Here is a 24,020-nt window from a genome sequence, read left to right on the forward strand (position 1 = left end):
TCAAAAAAAAAAAAAGAAGAAGCCATGCCCACCTAGCCATGCCCACCTAGCCACACCCACAGAACCAGTTGTTAAAAAATTTGAATCCCTTCCCTGTGTCAAACTTGTGGCCCGCAGGCTGGATACATCACATGCTGGCCATGCCCACCCCCAGTTTAGCTAAAGGGGGAAAAGTCACTAAACATCACATGACAATGAAGTGACAATGCAAATTTGACACCCCTGGACTGGATGGTTATCAGATTGTCTTGAAGCTGCTGTGAATGTTCTAGAAATAAGGAAGAAGCATATTTGCAATTTGTGACTAACCATTTAGAAAATGTAAATGCACATAGAGATGCAGAGAATAAATCAATTGAGAATGGAGATGTAGCATTTATGAAGTGGAATCTGTTCCCTCAATCAATTAAAGAATTATAAATCACCCAGAGTTTCTTATTTAGCTATCTAATCTTGAATCTTTCTGCCTTTTTAAAAACCTGGTGAGTTGTTCATTTCTCCAAACCTCTTGGGAAGATCTCATGTAAAATGTGATTATTGTGAGGAGTAAGTGTAAAGTGCTCATTTGCTCAGTCTCTTGTATTCCCTTCCTTTTTATTTGTTGACATTCTAACTTGCCTCACTATTTTCCCCTGGTATATTTATTTCTGGCAGTAGAAATCTCAGAGAAGCAATGACTAATGGGAGGATCTATTTATCTGATAATGAAGAAAACCACTGGGTTCCTAGCAGGAAAAAAAAACTTTTATTAGATTTGAATGTCATATATTAAAGAATCTATAATAAATCAATGAATGGTAAATTCTCTCTGCCATTATGATCTTACAGTTTAATTTATCCTAGTAATGCACTAGGTCCTTCTTTGACTGTTCCAAAAAGAGACATTGTAGTTATATAATTGCTACTGGTTTCATTGATGTGCATTTGTAATCCAGTGGTTGGCTTTCTTCAACAGCAATGTCAGGTTCCGCTTTGCCACAAATAAAGACCAGGACACTTTGAGGGAGTTTTTTTTTCCCTCAATGCGTTTATCTTTTCTGTGGAACGGCACGAACTGACCATCACAAACAAAAAATGCTAGTAAAATCAGCTCTATTTGCAGCAAAGCGGAACCTGACAGGAAGTCAGCTCTTCTAATGCTGCAGTTTTCCATCAAGTAAATAGCGATCGTGCATGGCAGAGGTGGTATTCAGCAGGTTCTGACCAGTTCTGGAGAACCGGTAGCGGAAATTTTGAGTAGTTTGGAGAACTGGCAAGTATCACCTCTGACTGGAGATTTTACAGTATCCTTCCCCTGCCACACCCACCAAGCCATGCCCACAGAACCGGTAGTAAAAATGTTTGAATCCCACCACTGGTCCCCAGAATGGCAGCACTGTGCCAGAAAAGCGACCAGGGCTGACAAGCAAAAGATTTACTGAAAAACCCTTCACTATGGAACAGCTTCTGAAACTATTCCTTTCTTCTTTTCATCATTAGGTGCTCTTTGGTATTCAGATGAGGCTGCAATACAATTATGTAACACTTGGGAAGGAAGATGCAACCCACTAGCCCAGCACTGGAAGTCAAGATGGAGAAAACCTGCACAGCTACCATGAATTTGCCCCTGGTGCTCAAGTAGCTTGGCACGAAGGATACCCAAACACTGCAAAAGACTAGCATACTGAAGGTGATCAGCTTGGCTTCATTGAAACCTCCTGGCAACTCTCTAGCTAGGAAAGCCACAGTGAAGCAGATGGCCGCCAGAATGCCCATGTAACCCAGAACACTGTAAAACATGGCGACACACCCTTCATTGCATTGCAGCACCATCTGTCCAATCTGAGAATCCGTGTCAAGTTCTGGGAAGGGAGGAGAAATCCCGATCCAAGTCATGCAGATGCCACACTGAACTATGGACCCAGTGAGTACCACAGCCATTGCCAAATTCTTTCCCAGCCACTTGTTCATCTTGTTTCCTGGTTTTGTAGCCATGAATGCCAGCACCACAGTCAGAGTTTTGGCCAGCACAGCAGAGACCGCGATGGAAAAGATGATGCTAAAGGCAGTTTGGCGCAGAAGACAAGTCACTTTGTGTGGGGGGCCAATGAATAAAAAGGAGGATAAGAAGCAAAGCAGGAGGGAGACAAGGATGGTGTAGGTGAGCTTTTGGTTGTTGGCTTTCACCAGTGGTGTGTCTAGGTGTTTAATAAAGATTCCTAAAATCAAAATTGTAATTAGACTTAAGCAGAGGGCAAAGAAACTCAGAGTGATTCCCAGAGGTTCATCATAGGCTAGAAAGACTATAATCTTGGGGATACATTGATCTCTGCCATTGCTTGGATATTGAGCTTTGGGGCACTCATGACAATCAACTGTATCTGAAAAACACAATATATTTAGAAACTTAAACATCAGATGCTTTTCCACAATAATTGACATTTTCTCTTTTATTCTGGCTTTTATTGCAATTTCTTAAAGAGCATCAAAATCTAGAATATGAGTCTCATGGAAGAAGGCAAATCTAGAGATTGAAAACCACTGAGATAATTCTAAAGCATTAGACTGCAAAGACACTTCCATGTCATTGACCATTTGTAACCCTCATCTCTAACACAGCAAGGTAAGGTAAAGATTCTCCTTGCACATATGTGCTAGTCATTTCTGGTTTTAGGGGGCAGTGCTCATCTCTGTTACAAAGCCAAAGAGCAAGCGCTGTATGAAGACATCTCCGTGGGCATGTGGCTGTCATGACTAAATGCCGAAGGCGCACAGAATGCTGTTACATTCCCACCAAAGTGGTCCCTATTTTTCTACTTGCATTTTTACGTGCTTTCGAACTGCTAGGTTGGCAGAAGCTGGAACAAGTAACGGGAGCTCACTCCGTTACGCGGCACTAGGGATTCGAACTGCTGAACTGCCGACCTTTCTGATCGACAAGCTCAGTGTCTTAGCCACTGAGCCACCATGTCCCTTACAGCAAGGTAAAGTTAATTGCAATTGTTTTATGCCTAACCAAGCCAAACTATTACAGTCAATCAATTTCTCAGACAGTGCCTTGGCTAAAGTAGCTACAAGACCTGAATTTTTTCACCCCACTCCATTAAGAGAAATTGAAGCACATATAATCCATGTTTGCCATATATTTGTATGCAAAATAAACACACAAACAAATAGCTATCTGAACATTTGCCCTGAGTGGAAACTTTTGGCTATACAGCTCCACATCCTATGGTCTATTTAATAATCTTAGAGCTGTGAAGGTGAAATAATAGTATGGCTGCACTTCTTCAATTTTTGCATCAAGGGCTTTTCGACAGCTACTTTAGTTAAATGTAGCTGCAAAGGCTAGAATACAGAAGACACGAAGAGGTAAATTTAAAACAGGAGTTTCCATGCTTGAGGTACACCTCCCTCGGGAAAGTGTAGACAGACTCTGGGGACCTCTGAAGACATCTTTTGGTTCCCTTGTCCCAATGTACTTTTCATTCCCAAAGTTTCATTGTATTGTTTTCATTCTGGTATTTGGATTTTTAGGGAAGTTCAAGAACACACTAACTAAATAAAAAAAAAGTTTTAGGAATCCTTGCTTTAGGTAATGCCTTTGAAAGTCAACCGTAATTGAGCCTGGCAATTATGGTTGTAAGTCACTATGGCCAAAAAGTGGGTCACCACATGACTGGACATGATTTTACGACCTTTTTAGCAGTGGCCATGGTGATTATAAAATGAATGCAGCAGTCATTATGTGAACCATTGTTCACTATTGATCAGTTTTTGCTGGAAACTGGAAGTAAATATAGCAGACACGATAACAGTGTTCCGCTATCTCAGGGACTGCCACAAAGAAGAGGGAGTCAAACTATTCTCCAAAGCTCCTGAGGGCAGGTCAAGAAGCAATGGGTGGAATCAAGGAGAGAAGCAGTCCAGAACCCTAACTCTAAGCAGAAATTTCCTGACAGAACAATTAATTAGTGGAAAAACTTGCCTCCAGAAGTTGTAAATGCTCCAACACTTGAAGTTTTTAAAAAGTGTTGGATAACCATTTGTCTGAAGTGGTATAGGGTTTCCTGCCTAGGCAGGGGGTTGGACTAGAAGACCTCCAAGGTCCCTTCCAACTCTGCTATTCTATTCTATTCTATTCTATTCTATTCTATTCTATTCTATTCTATTCTATTCTATTCTATTCTACTCTACTCTACTCTACTCTACTCTACTCTTTCTACATGCCATGTAAATCATAGTCATGTGACCATGAGGTTCTGCATACCACTGTCCTTGCAGGCCAGTTGCCAAGCTCTCAAAATAGAGGCATTTGATTGCAGGGTGGGGTGGGGAATGATGACCAGGTCATAAGTCCCTTTTGTGGGGGAAGGTCCATTGTAATTTTGAAAAGTGGCCAAGCTACCAGTCATAAGTCAAGGACTACCTGTAAGATGGACACACTCAGTTACAATGGTATGTTGACTGGTGTACCATTAGTTGACTAGTGTACCATTAGAAGAACTGAGAAAACAACTTGGGGACAGATTGTCATGGAGAAAATCTATCTTTTGTATGTAGTTGCTAGGAATCTAAAATGCTTTAATGGCTACCAAGGGTGGGATTCTACCAGTTCTTATCAGTTCTATAGAACACCTTGTTAACTTTCTAAGCAGTTTGGAAAACCAGTAGTTAGAAGCAATCTCCTTTTGTTTTTTTCCACCCTTATTACATTCTTGCCAGAACGTCTAGACTTCTTGTCTCCGGAGCTTCTGGGGCTTGACTTTCTTAAAGGGGAAGGGTTGTTTTAAGATTTTTACACTGCTGTTGGGAGGAAATACTTCCCTGGACAATCAGCACTTGGAAGAAATAAGAAGCTTTTAATGACAGAGAACCAAGATGAGTGACATTCTCTTGGCTAGCTAGAAAGATTGACATTCAAACATGAGTTTACATACCTTTTCTGAGATTTGGTCTAAAACTGATTTTTGGTGAAGGTTAATTCTGTGCTAGGTGATGTTTAATTCTGTGTTTATTGATGGGATAATTTTCCCTATTCGGCTTCAACAAGCAACAGCTACTGTTGTGATCTAATTATTTGTATTGTGTTTGAATTTTTTCCTGCCTCATCGTTTCTTTTTCTATCTGGGGAGGGGGTCTTCCTTCACTGCTTTAGTGGTATCTGGCACTGTCCTTTTGGGGTGAACTTCCAAGAGGCAGAATGCAAGTGTGGCACTGATTTTTTGTACTGCCTTTCTGGGGGGCATGTGACCTTTCCTTAAATCTGGATGATTTTCTTAGGATATCTTGTGAAGTGAGTGAGACCAGCTGGTATCTTTAAGTGATGCAAATGGATGTAAGGATTGCTTTTCCTGGGTGTGCCTTTTCTGGAGAGCTTCAATGACTTCTCCGCTAAAGGGTTTCACTTTATGAGCAAGAGTTGGCTGCTGATAATTATCATTGCATTTTAATTATTTTAATTCCTCAAGGTGCTCTGGCACCCTACATGATTTGTAACTCAGGCTTGCAGGTATTTTTAATCTAATGATTGGTATTTAGGGCAGCTTTTTGCAAGCAAAGAAGCTTTTTGTATTTTTGTACAGGTAATCCTTGACTTACAACTGTTCATTTAGTGACCATTCAAAGTTACAATGGCACTGAAAAAAATAACTTATGACCGTTTTTCACACTTACGACTGTTGCAGCATCCCCACTGTCATGAGAGGCCAGGCAAGGAGAAGCGCCCCTTGACATGAGTGATGTCCAGTTGGCCACGCCCATCCAGTCAAATGACCACCAAGCCACATCCACCAACTAAGCCATGCACACAGAACCAGCTGTTTAAAAAATTGAATGCCACCCTGATCACTAGATAGATAGCTCGGGAACAGGACAATTTCTAATATATTTTACAGTGGGCAGCATTTCTGATGGAACTACCAGCCAAGTAGATGTACATGTGTCCTCTTACAGAAACAACTGGGCAAAACAGCCACACAAAACTTTGCAAGACATAGCACTTATCAATAGCAGTAGCACTTAGACTTATATACCGCTACACAGTGCTTCACAGCCCTCTCTAAGCGGTTTACAGAACCAGCACGTTGCCCCCAACAATCTGGGTCCTCATTTTACCCACCTCAGAAGGATGGAAGGCTGAGTCAAATTTGAACCTGTCAAGATCAAACTCCTCGAGTGATCAGTAAGTTAGTCTGCAGTACTGTATTCAAACCACTGCACCACCATGGCTCTTATACAGGGGTGGGATCCAACAGGATTAACTACCAGTTTGGTGATTTACGATGTGCTTCCCTGCACGCTGCACGCACGTGTAAATCTTTGTCAGCTTGCTGTCTGGACAGCTGAGCAACGCTGCGTGCAGGGAAGCACCATTTGAAAAAGCACTTTTTCCTGCTTTTTCAACTGCAGCTGTGCCGCGCACAGCAGCTGAGGTTGAAAAAGCAGGAAATAAAGGTCAGGTAAGAGCTCAGGTGGGCGGGTGGGCCAAAACAGCAGCAGACATAGAACCGGTTCTATGTCTGCTGCTCTTCAGAGCTACCGGTTCCACAGAGCCGGACAGAACCGGTAGAATCCCACCCCTGCTCTTATACAAAGATTTGTATCTTCTCTCATGATCATGTGCCCAATTGCTTTTCTTCAAATGCTTTATACAGTCCCAGTTCCCTTCCAATCATTAAAAAAATAGCTCCAAATCTGCTTCTTTTAAAATTTAAATAAACACTTGTTTAATATTTATTTTAACAACAGTCAAAAGTCTCCATAGATCACCCTAGGTATTGTGCATGAACAAATATAAGCTGGCTGAGATCTACAGACAGCACCATCAGAAAGATTCTACCTGGGGCTTATTTAGACCTTTCCTTTTTAAAGTGTGCATTTAGGCTCAATATAGGGTCAGAAGAGCTCAATATGTTGGGGTACAAACTGTTTTGATCCAAATGCTCTGGATTTGAATGTGCAAAAATGACTAAAGTTGCTGTAAGACATACAGGAAAAAAAATTTCTCAGTGAATCTGCCTTTGGTCACCCGACACATGCTATATTTTCAGAGGAACTTACCTACTTGGGTAGAAATTGTCCCTTCTTTGCACGGGACACAATCATGGCAGCACACTTGGCGTCCTTCAGGGATCACCTTGTGGTATCCTGGTTGGCAGCATTTTGTACAGACCGAACGAGGCCTTGTCTGAAGAGTGTCAAGGAAACAATGCTTGAGGATCTGTGTGGGTTGTGTGTCAGCAATGGCAGGGTTGGACTGCTGGGGGTTCACAGTGGTTCAGGAGAGCCCCTAGCTAAGACTCTGTGCAGTTTGGAGAACCCCCAAATCCCACTCCTGGCTGGCCCCGCCCACCCCACCCTCCCCTCTCCTCCCAGGAGTCCCCACCTGGCCCATTTTCGATGTGCAGGGCGCACATGGAGGTTTGGGGAGGGCAAAAAACGGGCCTCCCGGAAGTTCGGGAAGACAAGAAATGGGCCCGTTTCCGGCTTTCAGAAAACCTCCGGAGCCCAGGGAGGCCATTTTCACCCTCCTGAAAGCTCAAGAAAAGCCTTCAGATCCTTGGGAGCACAAAAACACTCCCCCTGCTGTGGTGCAGGAGGCCAACTAAGCCATGCCCACCATGGCCACACCCACCCAGCAACCAGGCAGAAAACCCGTTGCTAAAATTTTTGAAGCCCGCGACTGAGCAATACAGCCTTTCCCCCATCTTGAAGTAGTTGCTGTCTGAGGTAATTACTTCCTCTGCATCTTAGGCCTGGCCCTATGAAATGGATTCTGCTCCATGAAACCTTATGTTATTTATCTTTTAAACTTCAAGCTGTTGCAAAATATTTCTTCCATATCTTCCCAGTAACAAAGCCTAATCAAGGCATTTTGTGTGAATTATGCGATAAGCTTGGTTACAGTCACCCAATGTTACTTTATCGCTAACAGATAACACCGTATAATCAAAGCATGCTTTTCCCAGTATGGCTGTGAGAGTTGGAGTATAAGGACGGCTGAGCACCAAAGAGTTAAAGTTTTCAAATTGTGTTGTTGAAGAACTCTAGTGAAGAGAAGGACCAGAGGAGACATAATAGCAGTGTTCCAATATTTGAGGGGCTGCTACAGAGAGGAAGGAGGTCAAGCTACTTTCTAAAGCACCTGCAGGCCAGGCAAGGAATAATGGATGGAAATTGAACAAGGAGAGATTCAAAGCTAGAAATAATGAGACATTTTCTGACAGGGAGAGCAATCAACCAATGGAACAGCTTGCCTTCAGAAGTTGTGGAAGCGTTTCATCACTGGAGGCTTTCAAGAAGAGGCTGGGCTGCCATATGTCAAAAATTGTGTAGGGTCTCCTGCTTGGGCATAGGGTTGGACAAGATGACCTACAAGGTCCCTTCCAACTCTGTTATTCTGTTTCTTGAGAGTCCCTTGGATTGCAAGGAGATCAATCCTGACTGTCCTTTGGAAGGACAGATTCTGAAGCTGAAGCTCAAATACTTTGGCCTCCTAATGAAAGAAGAGGTCTCAAGGGAGAAAAACCTGATGTTGGAAAAGATGGAAGGCAAAAGAGAAGGGAATGTCAGACAGTGGGATGGTTAGACAGTGTCATTGATGCAACAGCCATGATCATGGACAAACTCCAAGAGACCATGGAGGACAGTGGGGCAGGGCGGCCTGGTGTGCTGTGGTCCATGGGGTCATGAAAAATCAGACGCAACTTAGCAATTGAACAACAAAGAAGCAACACCTGGGAGATAGCAGTTGGCTAAGGTTATTTGACAAATTCTGCTGAATTTCAACTCACTACTTTTAATTCCTACATTAACTGGCTTTGTGGAGTTTAAGTCTCCTTCCCACCTGATTAAATGAGCTGGGCCACACAATGGCCTCTTCCTGAATGCTCATCGCTAGACCTGCAGAGATCCGGGTCTCTAGTTTTCCCACAGTCTTCCGTACAGCTGACTTGTTTGGAAATACAACCAAATTCACAATGTCATAGTTGGCCACCAATGCCCCATCTTTGTCAAAAAATACCTCTTCTCCAATGATACTGTTGAAGTGGACAGCTTTCAGAAAAGGGTGAAGCTGGAATGAGAAAGGGAATGCAACACACTCATACCCAAACAAATCAGGTAAACCAATTTGATAATCAGAAAAATGTATCTGCAATAATTTTCTCTGGAATGCCTGATGCCCACAGAAATCAAACCTTTATAAGAAACGTAATATAAAGCTATAAGAAAGCTTCTGTAAAGCTTGAGAAAGTGAGGATTTAATACTGTATTATATACTTACAGGTACTCCTCAACTTACAAAGCATTCAGTTAGTTACAAAAGCAACTGAAAAAGGAGATGACCAGTCCTCGCATTTATGACCAATGCAGCATCCCTATGGCCAGGGAATCAAAATTCAGGAGCTTGGCAACTGGCAGTTATTTTTTATGGTTGCAGCATCTCGGGAACATAGTAACCGCTATTTCCCAGTCAGTTTTCAGCAACCATCAGTCAATGGAAACCAGAAACACTTAGCAACCATGTTGATTCACTTAATAACTGCAGTGATTCACTTAACAACCATGGCAAAAAAGATTGTAAAATTGGGCACATCTTAGTTAACAATTGTATTGACTGGGCATGGAAATTCTGGTCCCAGCTGGGGTTATAAGTTGAAGACTACCAGCATATAAATAGATCTGCAAAAAAGAGAGATGATGATGGATGAATGGACAGATGGAGGGAAAAAGAAAGAGAGAGAGAGATTAGATAAATGTTTGGGAGAGAAAGAGACAAATAGATAGAAGATAGAGAGAGAAAGAGAGAGAAATAGATGATATAGATGGATGGATGGATGGATTGATTGATAGATTGATTAGATGGTAGATAGATAAATAGAGATAGATAGATGATAGATAGATAGATAGATAGATAGATAGATAGATAGATAGATAGATAGATAGATGGATGGATGGATGGATGGATGGATGGATGGATGGATGGATGGATGGATGGATGGATGGATGGATAGATTAGATGATAGATAGATAGATAGATAGATAGATAGATAGATAGATAGATAGATAGATAGATAGATATGACTTTATTAAGAAAATTTATATGACCGCCCAATTCACTCGCAGTAATTTGGGACAGATTGTAAAAATAAAACCCCAATAATTATCATGTTGTCTGTTTCAGTGCTGACAGATGTGCCCCTTCTGACATTACCGGCTGAGCAAGGCTGGGTTACTGCATGTTAGAGCACTTGAAATCGTCTATATCTTACAAAAGGGACGCGTTGACTCAGTGGTTAAAACACTGAGCTTGTTGATTGAAAGGTTGGCAGCTCAGCAGTTTTAATCCCTAGCGCCGCATAACGGAGTGAGCACCCATTACTTGTCCCAGCTTCTGCCAATCTAGCAGTTCGAAAGCATGTAAAAATGCGAATAGAAAAATAGGGACCACCTTGGTGGGAAGGTAATAGTGTTCCGTATGCCTTCGGCATTTAGTCATGCCAGTCACATGACCACGGAGACTTCTTTGGACAGTGCTGGCTCTTTGGCTTTGTAACAGAGATGAGCGCCCCCCTCCCCCCCCAGAGCTGGAAACGACTAGCACATATGTGCAAGGGGAACCTTTACCTTTATATATTACCAGTTAAAGCGAGCGGCTCCTCCTTAAGAAGGCCCAGATGCTAAAGTAAAACAACCACTTTGGCCCAGTGAACAATTTCCCTGAATTTGCAGAAGTGTCACCAGGTTGTTTGACCCATGACATTTCCTCTCTCTCTCTCTCTCTCTCTCCATAATTCTCTACATCTCTATATTTGGGTGAGGACCAAACAGGGTGAGGATCAACAGATCTATATTTTGGGTGAGGACCATTTCACCATGGCAATGATGATGGAGGATACCACAATGAAAACAACAAACCAGTGTGGGGGTTGCAGCAAAACAAGAACAAACAAACAAACAAAAAAACCTCAGCAAGAAACATTAATGCTGGGAATACCTCTTAGCAAACAAATATAATCAAGAAAATCAAGAAAAATCACAGAATACACAAAAAAGGAGAGCAAGACACCTAAATGATCAAGTTTATTTATTTACACAATCTGTTTGGACACCTCTGCAGCCCATCCTCCTGAATTCCAGTATTACAAGGGAGGGATAAAAACATTTCCCCATCCTCTCTTTTCACAACCCACCATGCTTCATAACTTGCTCTTAAACTAAGCAGATTTAAGAGGTTGCAACCTTTCCTTCACAACCAGAACCATGGCACCCATTTGAGAGAGGGCATATAAGAACAATATGGCATAAAGGACCAGGACCAGGAAGGCCTATGTTCTTGTACCTCCTTCACCATGGACCTTCCCTGGGCTGGTCCTTCTGCCTTAATCTATAACACAGTGAGGTCTAGGAATGAAGGTACTGGATTAGGAATTGGGAGGTTCTAATCCCCTTTAGCCACAAAATCTGTTTGGGGACTTTGTCTATTCCCTTCTATAGCCAGAGTAGTGTAATGGTGAAGGTGCTAGACTGGGATGAGGAGACCCAGGTTCTAGTCCAGGGGTGTCAAACTGAAGGCCCAGGGGCCGGATCCAGCCCTCAGAGTGCTTAGATCTGGCGCACAGGGCTGCCCTGGAAACAGCGAAGGACTGGCCCACAGTGCAGCAAAACCACACATGACCCTCCCAGACTCCATTTTCAGCTGCGATGACCTCCTGCAGCCCTCTGTCAGTGAAAATGGAGTTTCTGAGCTCCGTTTTCAGTGGCAGAGGGCTGCAGGAGGCTATCGCAGCTGAAAATGGAGCTTCAGAGCCCATTTTTGCTGGCAGTGCTCAGGCCACCACAGGCACTGCCCCCCAACATGAGTGATGTCAAGCTGGCCACACCCACCCTGGCCCCCCGAGGTCAAACACAACCCTAATGCGGCCCTCAATGAAATTGAGTTTGATATCCAGGTTCTAGTCCCTCTTTAACCCTGGAACCTCCCTCAAGAAGACAGGCACTTGGTCCAAGGATAGGGCACGAATGAACGTAATAGACGGTGAGTGAGAGAATGGGGGAATTGGTGGGGGGTTTAATTTATCCTCAAATCTCACTGTAAGACTTTGGACCAATCCATCTCTTCCTCTTGTGTGGCAAAATGGTTTTTGTGCTGCTACAAATGCGTACCAAATAAAAATACTACATTTTGGTGGGTATAAAATTAACCTATATTAGGTTCTCGGAAATTGTGCAGATATTTGGCCCATAGAATTACCAAGAATTGGACACAACTGAATGGATAACATCATCATCATATTAGGTTCATTTTTATATTAGCTCCTTTATTCCATTCAATCGTGTCTGATTCTTAGAGAGAGCCTGGCTGCTTTGTTACTGTACAGTGTATTTATGTACAATAAATAACAAGATAAGCAGAGGTGGTATTCAGCAGATTCTGAGCAGTTCTGGAGAGCCGGTAGAGGAAATTTTGAGTAGTTCGGAGAACCGGCAAATACCACCTCTGACTGGCCCCGCCCCCATCTATTCTCTGCCTCCCGAGTCCCAGCTGATCGGCTGCGTCTTCTTTTGTTGCCCTGCACAGGAGAAGGGAGCTGGAAAGCAGGTTAGTGGGGTGGGGAGGGAATGGAGATTTTGCAGTATCCTTCTCCTGCCACGCCCACCAATCCATGCCCACCAAGCCCCACCCACAGAACTGGCAGTAAATTTTTTTGAATCCCACCACTGAAGATGAGGAATAATTTGCCATTTTAAAGAAATGGATGCCTAAAATGGTTTTCTTTAGCAATACAGCTGGCCTTGTTTACATTATGGGAAAATTGTTCCAGCTTTATTTTCTGTACTTTCTCCATAATATCTCTGAACAAGTTTAATAAATCAAACACGCTATTCCAAATATGGACATATTTTATAAGTACATTCTTTTCTATAGCACTTAGTTATTCTATAGCTGTTTGATCTCAGCCACTCAAAGTATCTTTGCTGGTCAGTAAATATCAGCTCATACTGGATATTTTTTCAGATAATTTAACTGAACAATGATTTTACATGATTAGCTTGGTTGATCGCTTGTTTGATTTATTATTTTTGTTACAATTATAGGAGATTTTTGTTGGCTCATCATGCTAGATAAAACTCAATAATCAATCAACCAAACAAAATCCTACAAATACCTTAAACAGTTTCTGAGTTTGGGCGACACACTTAGCCATAACCTAACCACAAAGGTCTGGATTCAACCAACATTTAGCGCTAAAATGTGGTTGGTTGACACTTTGAAACTGATGTGTCTTTAATGTGTTATATGAACATGACTATTGTGTGAAGAATGTCTTCTGTATATGGTTTCTTGGATCACACTGAAAAATGCTGAGTTTTCAATGAATTTTCTTTCCGATGACATGTTAAGAAAAACATGGATGTTACCCTGATGTCCTGGCACACAGGTTGATTTAGGTGGTTCTCCCTCATGGGCATTGGCTATAAACTGATGGGAACAAAACTGATGAACCATGACATTACATCATAAACCTTACCCTTTCACATATGTTCTTCACATTCAGCGGCACTCATTCCTGTCTGATGAAACTTTTCTTCCCTTACATCTTCCAGGAAACTAGATAAGGATGTGTAAGTCACAGTATTTGCATCACGCTGACACAAGTCATGTTTCATCATGAGTTTGCTCCTTTACAGAAACCTGTGATATATCTCTCCCATAGCAAAACAAGTCTGAGGAAACATTCTTAGATCTGGTCAAAACCACAATCTGTCTACCCCCAAAATTGTCCATGCCAACCTGTCCCAATCTTCAGGTATACAAACACGACAATTCTCCAAATACCCAACAACAATACCCAATACCAACAGAAGGTCGACCTGCATTGACCTTCTACAATTTACGATTCATAGCACAGGCCAACAATAGAGTCTATGAAAGTGCTCTATTGTAAGTGGAATTCACTCTTACTTGCCATGGCTGTAGAAGGTTTGGAAGATCTACCTCGTCTTCTCTTGGAATGGCAACATGGCTAGATAAGGATGTGAAGATATCCTGGAGGGCATGTGCCACAGCATAGACTGTGTGGTAGATGTTGTAGCTCTCCGGGGACATTCCTTTCTCGGGCCAACCTGGGAGGAAGCCTGCCATGTTCCTTCTCACAAGGCCCCTTTTCCATGTCTTCCTTGATAATCTGTAGTTGGAATCATGGAAGTCAAACATTTCTGACCAAACTGATTCAAGGGAATCATCTTGAATCAAAATAAGATCATGGAATTTGGATCTTTGGTTTGCCTGGATGGTGAAGGTTAGTGCTCCATGGAAGGGTTTGATGTCCCAGTATTTAAAAGTTGTGCTTAAGGTGAAACCCCACAAAGCTGTGGAGATCCAAACTTTCCCCAGAGGGGTTTGATTGGCTTCTTCAACGTTGCACAATATAAGAGGCAAGAGAAGCATTGTGTCAAGATCCCCATAATAAATGAGCACCTTGCTTGTCCAGTGTGTAAGGACAGCCTCAAAATGTGAGAATTCCTCATAAAAATCATTCACCTTCTCAATATAAATTTGTGAAATCTTAAATATGAAAGCTACACAGATCCCACTCCCGAAGACCATTGTCTCAATGGTCCTCATAAACCAATCTCCGCCATCATGTTTTGGGGCAATGAGTCCAATCCATGTCCACTGAAAATGCAGCAGTAGCTTCATGATCCCCACATACTGTGGGGTTTCCTTTGGGCTCATCCAGAAAGAGGAAGGGAACTGGGCTTTATCACTCAGAATGTGGTTAACAAAGCCATAAGTGAGCTAGTGAGGAAAAGAATCAATGCTTAGTGTTGAAAACAGCATTCAGTCTCTTAAAAAAAAAACAATCTGAAATGGCTTTAGCTTCTCTGTGAAGTCTGATCAAGGGGCATTGAAAAGTCCAGTTCCTTGGATTGATTCAGCTTTATTTAGATGAATTGATTTTTATTTTATTCATCAAATCTTAAAACTGCCCATCTCCCTCACAGAGGGACACCGGGTAGTGTACAAATCAAACATTAGACATAAAAAGAATATATGTAATTTAATTTTTTATTTTAAAAACGAATGTAGTTTTTCTTACTTGTAGCTCCTTATTCTCAGACCCCATAAGGACCACAGATGTTCTAAATCTTCTGAGTAGATCTGCACCAGATTTTACTACCAGAATATAATTAATTCTTATAAATGGATTGTTTTAGCATAGTTTTCATTGCTATTTGGTTTTTTAATTCTAAAATAGGTTTGATGTCTTGTAGCAGTAGCTCCAGGATAATAAATAATATATTTCATGTTAGAATATCACATAGAAACATAATTCTCATCTACCTGCCATTTTTAAATGCTTAAATTAATTTTCAAAAATCCATATTAACCTGCTATATATTTTCAACAATTTTCAATTTGCATAATGTCAGATTTAAAATTGAGAAAGTAACAAAAGGCAATCTTATATTCAAACCCCAATTGCTCATTATTGTTTTTCTGAAGTTTAAAAATTGGAATTGCTTTGCATTTCTGTCTATTGGTCTGAACTGTGTTTTTAATTCTGTGAAAATTATCATATCTTCATACAGGATTGTGTTTTATATGAAAGCAATGACACATTATTTCTAGTACATGCATTTTTATATATGGCCACTTTTACAAATGACCTTCTGTAATCATATATTTTTGCATATTTCCCCCAGTCTAATACATTTCTATGCTTATGCTTATTGAAATATTTAACTTTGTTAATACCATATTGCAAAAAAATTAATATTTAAAGTCCACTCCAGTTTGCATATAGCTTCACGGCATGCAAAATATAAAAACTGAGAGCAAATACAGTACAGTCCTCTCTCTTTCATATTGTTGATATTGCTTTAAAACATATTCATATCAGCTAAGTTGTATAAGAAGTTTATGGAAGTTGTCTGGAAATACATAATAAATAATACTCAAAGGAAATTTAGAAACCGTTCTGAAAGCAAATCTGTAAAGTAGAAATTATTTTCTTCCGTTGTTCTTAAAAAGAACAATTCATGAGATTTCCATCCTGTGTTCGTTCTTGGGCCTCATTGACAGAGGCAGAAGGGAAACTTTCAGAGATCCACTCTATATGGACTTCCTTCTTCAGTCAAAAGTCCAGAACCACCAGTCAAATTCTGTCAGTTCATATTCTTATGAACACACAATTTATTTGTGGCAGACTTCAATAAGAAGCTCCCAAACCGAAGAAAAGAACTGACACGCTCTATATTGTGCACATGATGTTCTTTTTCAAATTTTTGTAGGATTGATGCAAGTGGTTCACTCAAAAGTGTGGACTCTCCAGGATTGTTCATACCTGGGGGACCTTGTAAATGCTTAGCATGGTAGTCATCTGAAAGAAGGTTTCAAAATCCCCTCCTTGAATCACTGCCAAGGGCCTGTCTTCCCTTCCACATTTGAAATTAGGGACCTTCCCATGACTAGAAGAAAGTATATCTATGGTGGCTTCGTAGGTTGTCCTTGCGTTGAAACAATTTTCGTAGATGCTGTAGCCAAGAGTAATATTGGGCAACAGCAGGGGGTTTTGGTTGATCTCCTCTATGGCTATTAACATGGCAAAAATATGTTGGAAGTTCCTTTCCAGTAACCTAGAATAAAAATTAAACTGGACATCAGCCCATTTAAATGCTATTTCTTAAGCTTGCTCTTTCAACTAAAAATCTCATTGTCCTGAACTGGAATTGCCCCTTCAAAAGCTTTTAACCCATCCATTTGAATCCCAGATAAAATAGCTCCAAGATTACTGGAGAGGAGATCATACTAGATGATAGTTTAAAAAAAAAATCAGCATTCCTGAAATCTCAATGAAAAGCAAAGTGTGGATAGCAACTTTCCAAGAACAGGTGTCAAAAAACAGGATTACATGTGGAAATAAGCTACTTGATGAAGTGCTCTCAAGTTAGTGTCAACTCTTAATGGCTACATTCCTTATCATTTATCCAGTGGCTCATACTTCACCAAAATCTTCATGTGAACCTTGGCATTTCCTCCTTTCACTTTGTAACATCTCTCATATTTTAAAGCACTTTATTTTTTCCAAAATTGGGAATGTAAGAATATATTACTGCTGGCAAAAAAAAACACCCCAACCTACGTTGCTGATTGCGCCAAGGACAAACTAAATTGGAGAAGGCCAATTGAAAGATAACTTACGGGAAAAAGTCTCTGGCAGGATCAGATCTGAAAGTGTGTGTTGGATACAAAGCTGTTCTGGTGGGTATAACTCCAGCAACGAGGTAATCTCCCCATTGATAATAGTTATAAGGATACATTTTTAGCATTGACCGACCTGGTTTTTGAGTTGTTACTGCCCCAAAGTTCAAATAAAGCAGTAATAGCAGAACCATCATTTTTTTAAAAAAAATACACCGACTTGGTAGAAGGCTTACCTTTAGTACTCAAAATGGTATTTCTGATTTTTAGAAGGATGGTTCCTAATTTATGGGAATCCAAAGCCCGAATCATAGTAATTATTGGTATAATTATTGACCATTCTTTTTCTGGATTTTCTGAAGAAATTATTATTAGTGATTTTAAGTACCATCAGTTTCATCATCTGAAGTGGCACGTGAAAACCTTAAAAGTTCTTGCCACTAGGGACAAATAACAGCAATAGGCACTAGAGGCAAATAACAACACTGGCAATTATAGTGATTTTAATAATTACAATAGAAATGTTATCGTCTCCAGAAATTGTACACGTGCATGATAGCTGCAGGCATGTGCGCACAGCAGGAGGAAACATGTTTGCCAAAGACCACCTGAGTCCTGTCATGCTTCATTATGAAACTCTGAAGGGATTGTAAACTTGGTCAAGAATTTTGTTAGAAAAAAGAACAGCTTGCCCTCAGAAGTTGTGGGAGTTGTTAGATATGGGCTAGATTGAAGAGGCAGGACAACAGTAGAAGGAAAAGGATTTCTTTATTTAGCTCTGAACAAAAGACTGCCGCCCGGTGTGCCCGCTGTTCTTTTTACAGGCTGCTGTCCACAATTTCAGCCACTGACGGCTGTTCATTTTCCCGCCTGGAAAATGAACCAATGGGGGAAGCCTGACATCACTGACTTTTCTCCATCAAATATCTAACACCCCTCCCCTCCTGGAAGACACATTCATCCAATCAGCTCTCACTCACAGACATAATCACTCCTGTGAGTGCGACTGGACCTTCTCAGTTCATCCCCCCCACCCCAGCAGTGGCAACCTGACTAGTTGGATCTGTTGTCACTACAGAGCCAACCTCAGGGTTTTTCAGGGGCGGGGCTGGCTCCAACGGAACAGAGGGTTCTGAGTTTCTTTGCTGGATTTCCACCCCTTCAGCTAAATTATCCTGCGGTGTACTTGAGTGTGAGGCCCACCCTAGAGTGGGGAGGCTTGTGTTTTCAGTATTGGTAGTTGTTAGGGTTGGTCTTACCTCTCTATGTTGTGTTTCTGTTTCTGAGGTTTTCTGGTCATTCAGATTCCGTTCCAATCGTCCCCGGAGTTGGTCTATGTGTCTGCTCCATATTTTCCCATCTTCTAGTTCTACTCTATAAGATCGGGGGCCTGTGACTTGCACTACTTGTGCAGGGACTCATGGGGGCCCCCTTGCATAGTTGTGAGCATAGACCGATTGACCTATGTTCAAATATCTGCATTTACTCATCGAATCTGTGGGTGTGCTTGGATTGTAGTGCGGGTGTAATCTATCTAGCTCTGATCTTAACTTCCGCCCCATTAAAAGTTCTGCTAAACATCTCTGTGTGGCAGCCGAAGGTGTGATATGTTGTATCACTAAGAATTTGTCTTATTTTCATTTGCCAATCACCTGGTCCCATTTTTGCTAAGGTTTCCTTCGTGGACCTTACGGCTCTCTCTGCCTGCCTGTTATTCTGGGTGTGTCCAGGTGCTGATAATGCGTGGCAGATTCCCTGTTCAGATAGGAAACATTCAAAATTGTTTGCTGCGAATTGGGGCTCATTATCCGATACCACAACATCTGGTAACCCATGTGTGGCAAACAATTTCCTCAATACCTTAATCACAGTGTCTGCTGTGGTGGTTTTCATGATCATTACTTCCACCCACTTTGAATATGCATCAACAGTTATTAGAAATGTTTTCCCCTGCATTGGCCCTGCCAGGTCTATATGTATTCTAGACCAAGGTGCTTTTGGTGATTCCCATTCTAGGTGTCATGCCCTTGGGGAAGACTGACTCTGAGGAAGAGGAGGAACAGCCAACAGGGAGTGGGAGGGTGACTCCAGAGATGGTGGAGGAGGCTGGGGAAGGGCAGAGGCCGGCTGAGCGGTCAGAAGAGGATCCAGGCCCATTCCCTATCCATCCTAGGTCACACAGGGAGGAGAGGATCAGGGAAAAGCGAGATCTACTCAAGAGGAGATTACCATGATCCTCCTCGTGGCTTGCAGGTGGGAGCTATGTATATAAGTTTGTAACTGCGCAGTTAGAATTTGCAGGAGTCAATTTTAGTGTTCACCTTGAAAGAGGTTTATCTGTGCTGGCGTTCTTCCCATGGACTCTTCTCAATTATTTTCCTGGAGTTTATGATTAGTTATCTTGGCTTGCTTTGGAACTCTCATCAATGCGGTTTGTTTTGGTTTTCTGTTTGCCTCATAAGTTACTTTTGTGACTTTAAACTGTGCCAAATAAAACAGTGAAGTTAAGTTGAAGGCCTTACCGGACTTTAATATATGTTTAGGGTTTGGGGTTATTTTGAGAGACTACGGGTCATCACACTAGGGTTGGTGCTGAAGGGGGTGCGGGTCTAGATTCCTGACAACCCATTTTTCAATTTCCTTATCCATTCCCAGCCACCAAGTATAACTTCTGGCTAACGCTTTCATTCTTACTATCCCTGGGTGGCCCTCATGCAACATTCTTAAAACTTGTTCTCTCAACCTCTCAGGTATCACAACTCCATCCCCCACAACAAACACCCTTTAATTACAGACAGTTCATTTTGCCAAATTTTAAATGGTTTAAAGTCACCTTCCAGCGCTTCTTCTGGCCATCCCCTCAACACCCAGTTTAAAATACGTGCCAGAGTTTTGTCTTTGGCTGAGTGTTTGGCTATCTCTGATGCTGTGATAGGGCCAGTGGCGATGTCTTCAATGAGGAGTATGGATGTGTCTAGAGTTGGGTCTTCAACAGGTTCCGGAAGGGGGCAACGGCTGAGTTCATCTGCATGAATTATGGTCTTGCCTGGTCGATGTATAAGGCGATAGTTATATGCAGCTAAGAAAACAGTCCATCTTGTCATTCTAGGGGGTAATATGCTTGGTGTTGGTTTGTTTCCTACTATGATGCCTAGGAATGGTTTGTGGTCTGTGACTAGTTCAAATTGTCTCCCATAAAGATATCCGTGAAAATGCTTAATGCCTGCTACTACAGCCAGTACTTCCTTATCTAGCTGGCTGTAATTCCGTTCAGCTTTGGATAAAGTTTTTGAGTAGAAAGCAATGGGTGCTTCTCTGCCATTCGGGAATTTATGGCTGAGAATGGCCCCTACCCCAAAAGGAGATGCATCACATGTTAGTGAAAGAGGTAATGTTTCATTATATTGTACTAGAACACTGTTAGAAGTTAGGAGTCCTTTTATGGATTCACTCTATAAAGCCTTAGTAAGACCACACCTAGAGTACTGCATCCAGTTTTGTTCACCACATTATAAAAAAGATGTTGAGACTCTAGAAAAAATACAGAGAAGAGCAACCAGGATGATTAGGGGACTGGAGGCTAAAACATATGAAGAACGGTTACAGGAACTGGGTATGGCTAGTCTAGTGAAGAGAAGGACCAGGGGAGACAGGATAGCAGTCTTCCAATATTTGAGGGGCTACCACAGAGAGGAAGGGGTCAAGCTATTTTCTAAAGCACCTGCAGGCCAGACAAGGAACAATGGATGGAAACTGAATAAGGAGAGATTTAACCTGGAAATAAGGAGAAACTTTCTGACAGTGAGAACAATCAACCAATGGAACAGCTTACCCTCGGAAGTTGTGGGAGCGCCATCACTTGAGACTTTCAAGAAGAGATTGGACTGCCATTTGTCAGAAATGGTGTAGGGTCTCCCACTTGGGTGAGGGATTGGACTAGATGACCTACAAGGTCCCTTCCAACTCTGATTATCTGTTAAATCCTCTCTCATTTGATTGTGCTCCTCTGCTTGCGTGGTGTGGATGGTCACCTCGACTCCTATGGCTCTAAACCATTCTATTCCGAGGAGGTACTTCTTTGTCCATGATGGTTAAAGGCAATTCACCGGTGAAGTTTCTGAATTTTACTGGAAAAATTCCTCTTCCTAACATGGGAATTCTGTTCCCTTGGAAATCTTTTAGTACTAAACGTTGTGGTTTTAGTTGTTGTCGAGTTATACCAGGGATTGCTTCTTTTATAGTTGTCCAGGACACCATAGATATGTAGGATCCAGAGTCAATTTCCATATCACAAGGTTTTTCTCCTATTATCATTGTGATGTTGAATTTCTTTGATTTATGGTGATCAGAATGCCCCACTATTGTGTGTTCCTAGTCTCTGTCCTTCTCCATTCTATTCTCTTCCCTCCTGTAATTTGAATGAGGAGATCTCTGGAATCCCCTTTGTTGTGATTAGGGAACCCTGCTTGTCTCTGACTGGGGTATGCTGGCAGATTTGCTCTGCATGCTTCAGCAATATGCCCCCTTCTCTCACATTGGTGGCAGATTGTATCCCTGAATTTGCAAACCGCCCGGGGCTGGTTCCCTTTACAGCCTGCACACCATAGGGGGCTCTGGCTCGTCCCTTGGGGCCCTGATCTTCTATCAGGTTTTACTCTATGTATTTCTTCCTTCTCTTCTTCTGAGAGTTCTCCAATCTCCCCCTCTCCCTGATATTTGCTGGTTGTCCCCCATGCTGAGTGAATGCTCTCGGATTTCTCAATTTTAGCTGCTGGTTTTTCCAAGATTTCTGCTGCTCAGGCTTCCTCTATTACTTCTTTTAAAGAGATGCTCTTTTTAGTTATCAGCTTCCTTTGCAATCGCAGGTCCCTCATTCCAACTACAATTCTATCTCTTAAAGTTATTTCCACATTTTCAAACTCACAACCTACAGCAATATCTCGTAGGTTTGTAAGGTAATCATTTATGGCCTCACCTGGTTTCTGTTCTCTGCGGTAAAAGTTAAGTCGGTGAGCCAGTGATGATGCAGCAGGAGCATAATGTTCTTCTAACATCTTCTGTAATTCTTTCCATTCCATTGTTTCCACATCTTTGGGAACAGCTAGTGTTCTAGCCATTTTGTAGAGGCAATTTTCACAATATCCCAGGAATAGAGCTCTCTTCCTCTGTTCTGTTGCATCCTGCAGTGAATTTGCTTCTAAAAACATTCAAAATTGTCCCATGTATTCAACCCAGTCATGCTTTTTTGGATCAAAAGGTTCTGGTTGAGCATGGGTGGACATTCTGATGATCAGCACGGTGATAGCAGCGTTCTGTTGTTAGAATTTTCCGTCTTCACCTCGTTTCCTTTGTTCTCTTCTAGAATCCCTTCCTCGTTGCCAGTGTTAGATATGGGCTAGATTGAAGAGGCGGGACAACGGTAGAAGGAAAGGATTTCTTTATTTAGCTCTGAACAAAAAACTGCCGCCCGGTGTCCCTGCTGTTCTTTTTACAGGCTGCTGTCTAAAATTTCAGCCACTGATGGCTGTTCATTTTCCCGCCTGGAAAATGAACCAATAAGGGAAGTCTGACATCACTGACTTTTCTCCATTGAATATCTAACAAGAGCATCATCACTTGAGACCTTCAAGAAGAGATTGGACTGCCATGGTGTAGGGTCTCCCGCTTGGGTGGGGGGTTGGACTAGATGACCTATGTTAGGAATGAGAGTCACCTAACAGTTGGGTTGGAAATATATAAACCAGGATAGTCATTTAATACTGTATCTTTAAGTGAATGCTGTAATTGTAATTGGCTGAGGTTCCTCCAACAGCCATAAGATGGAGCCAGAAACCTGGTTTCTTTCTCCTTGCATTTCCTGTTTTGCCATATTGCCTGATTGTTGTTCTGCTCAGATTGCTGTGAGTTTTGCAACTGTTAGCAAACTCCATTTACCGAACTCTGTTTATGATACTTGACTTCGTTTTTGGATTATCCCTGGACTGATACTTACTGCTTTAACCGTGTATGATTTGGATTGTTTGTTGGACTTTGTTTACCCGTTTACTGGAAGTAAAACCTACATTTTACTATTCAGTGTATCTGTATGCTGGTTGTGTGTTATTCAACATCACTCTCACTACGTTTCCCTGAGTGCACTCATTCTCCTAATGGGGAATACCCCAACAACCTACAAGGTCCCTTCCAACTCTGATTATCTGTTATCTATCTGTTATCTGAATGCTTGGTTGGGCTACTGTTTTGTGGGGCTGGCCTAGAAACTAGGAGATTGTGAGTTCTAGTCCCACCATAGGCATGAAAGCCAAGTGGGTGACTTTGAGCCAGTCACTCTCTGTCATCCCAACTACCTTCCAGGATGGTTGATGTGGGGAAAATAGGAATATTTAGTATGTTTGCTGCCTTGAGTTATTTATAAAAATAAGAAAGGCAGTACATAAACAATAAGTTAATAAAAACACATCCAAGGATGCTCAGCACATCCACCTTGTTCCTCACTCTTCTTGTTGCTTTTTTCCTCCAGCATGGTTTTGCCTCATACAGAGAGAAAAGACCAAAAAAAAAAAAAAAACACCTCACCCAAATATAGATCCTCCCTTGCTGGGTTATTCACCATGCCTGCCTCCATTCACCCTTTGAAACCACAGCCTGTATTTTGCCAGTTCAATTTCTTCTGCCTCTTTTGTGGTTTTTAATTTAATGTCAGCATGATAAAAGTAAACATTCTGAGGCCGTGTTTCTCAAACTTGGCCACCTTGAAGATGTGTGGACTTCAACTCCCAGAATTCCCCAGCCAGCTATGGTTGAGAAAGGTTTTAGGGGTTTTAGTCCA

At 41.8% G+C, this 24,020-nt stretch overlaps 1 protein-coding gene across 1 annotated transcript; it reads right to left on the bottom strand.

Moving 5' to 3' along the window:
* Nucleotides 1-1,397: 1,397 nt before the first annotated feature.
* LOC148131867 (vomeronasal type-2 receptor 26-like) lies at nucleotides 1,398-18,491 on the bottom strand. The gene is made up of 6 exons (XM_087954146.1): nucleotides 18,451-18,491; nucleotides 16,335-16,626; nucleotides 13,949-14,785; nucleotides 8,828-9,055; nucleotides 7,042-7,168; nucleotides 1,398-2,360 (listed from the first exon to the last, which is right to left on the bottom strand). The coding sequence occupies exons 1-6, from the start codon at nucleotides 18,489-18,491 to the stop codon at nucleotides 1,453-1,455; spliced, it is 2,433 nt and encodes an 810-aa protein (XP_087810272.1). The 3' UTR covers nucleotides 1,398-1,452.
* Between the last annotated feature and the right edge of the window lie 5,529 nt (nucleotides 18,492-24,020).

Source organism: Notechis scutatus, chromosome 2, assembly GCF_049901735.1.
Source record: "Notechis scutatus isolate UNSWTSFEM ecotype Mainland chromosome 2, rNotScu1.2, whole genome shotgun sequence".
NCBI classification, from domain to species: Eukaryota; Metazoa; Chordata; class Lepidosauria; order Squamata; family Elapidae; genus Notechis; species Notechis scutatus.

Bases quoted from the DNA above. Each gene is read 5' to 3' on its own strand.
- LOC148131867 (XM_087954146.1), bottom strand. From the start codon at position 18,491: ATGACCAGAAAACCTCAGAAACAGAAACACAACATAGAGAG. The intron at 16,627-18,450 runs GTAAGACCAACC...TTTTTATTCTAG, and splicing joins CAGAAACACAACATAGAGAG to GTTACTGGAAAGGAACTTCC. The intron at 2,361-7,041 runs GTAAGTTCCTCT...TGTGTTTTTCAG, and splicing joins GACAATTTCTACCCAAGTAG to ATACAGTTGATTGTCATGAG.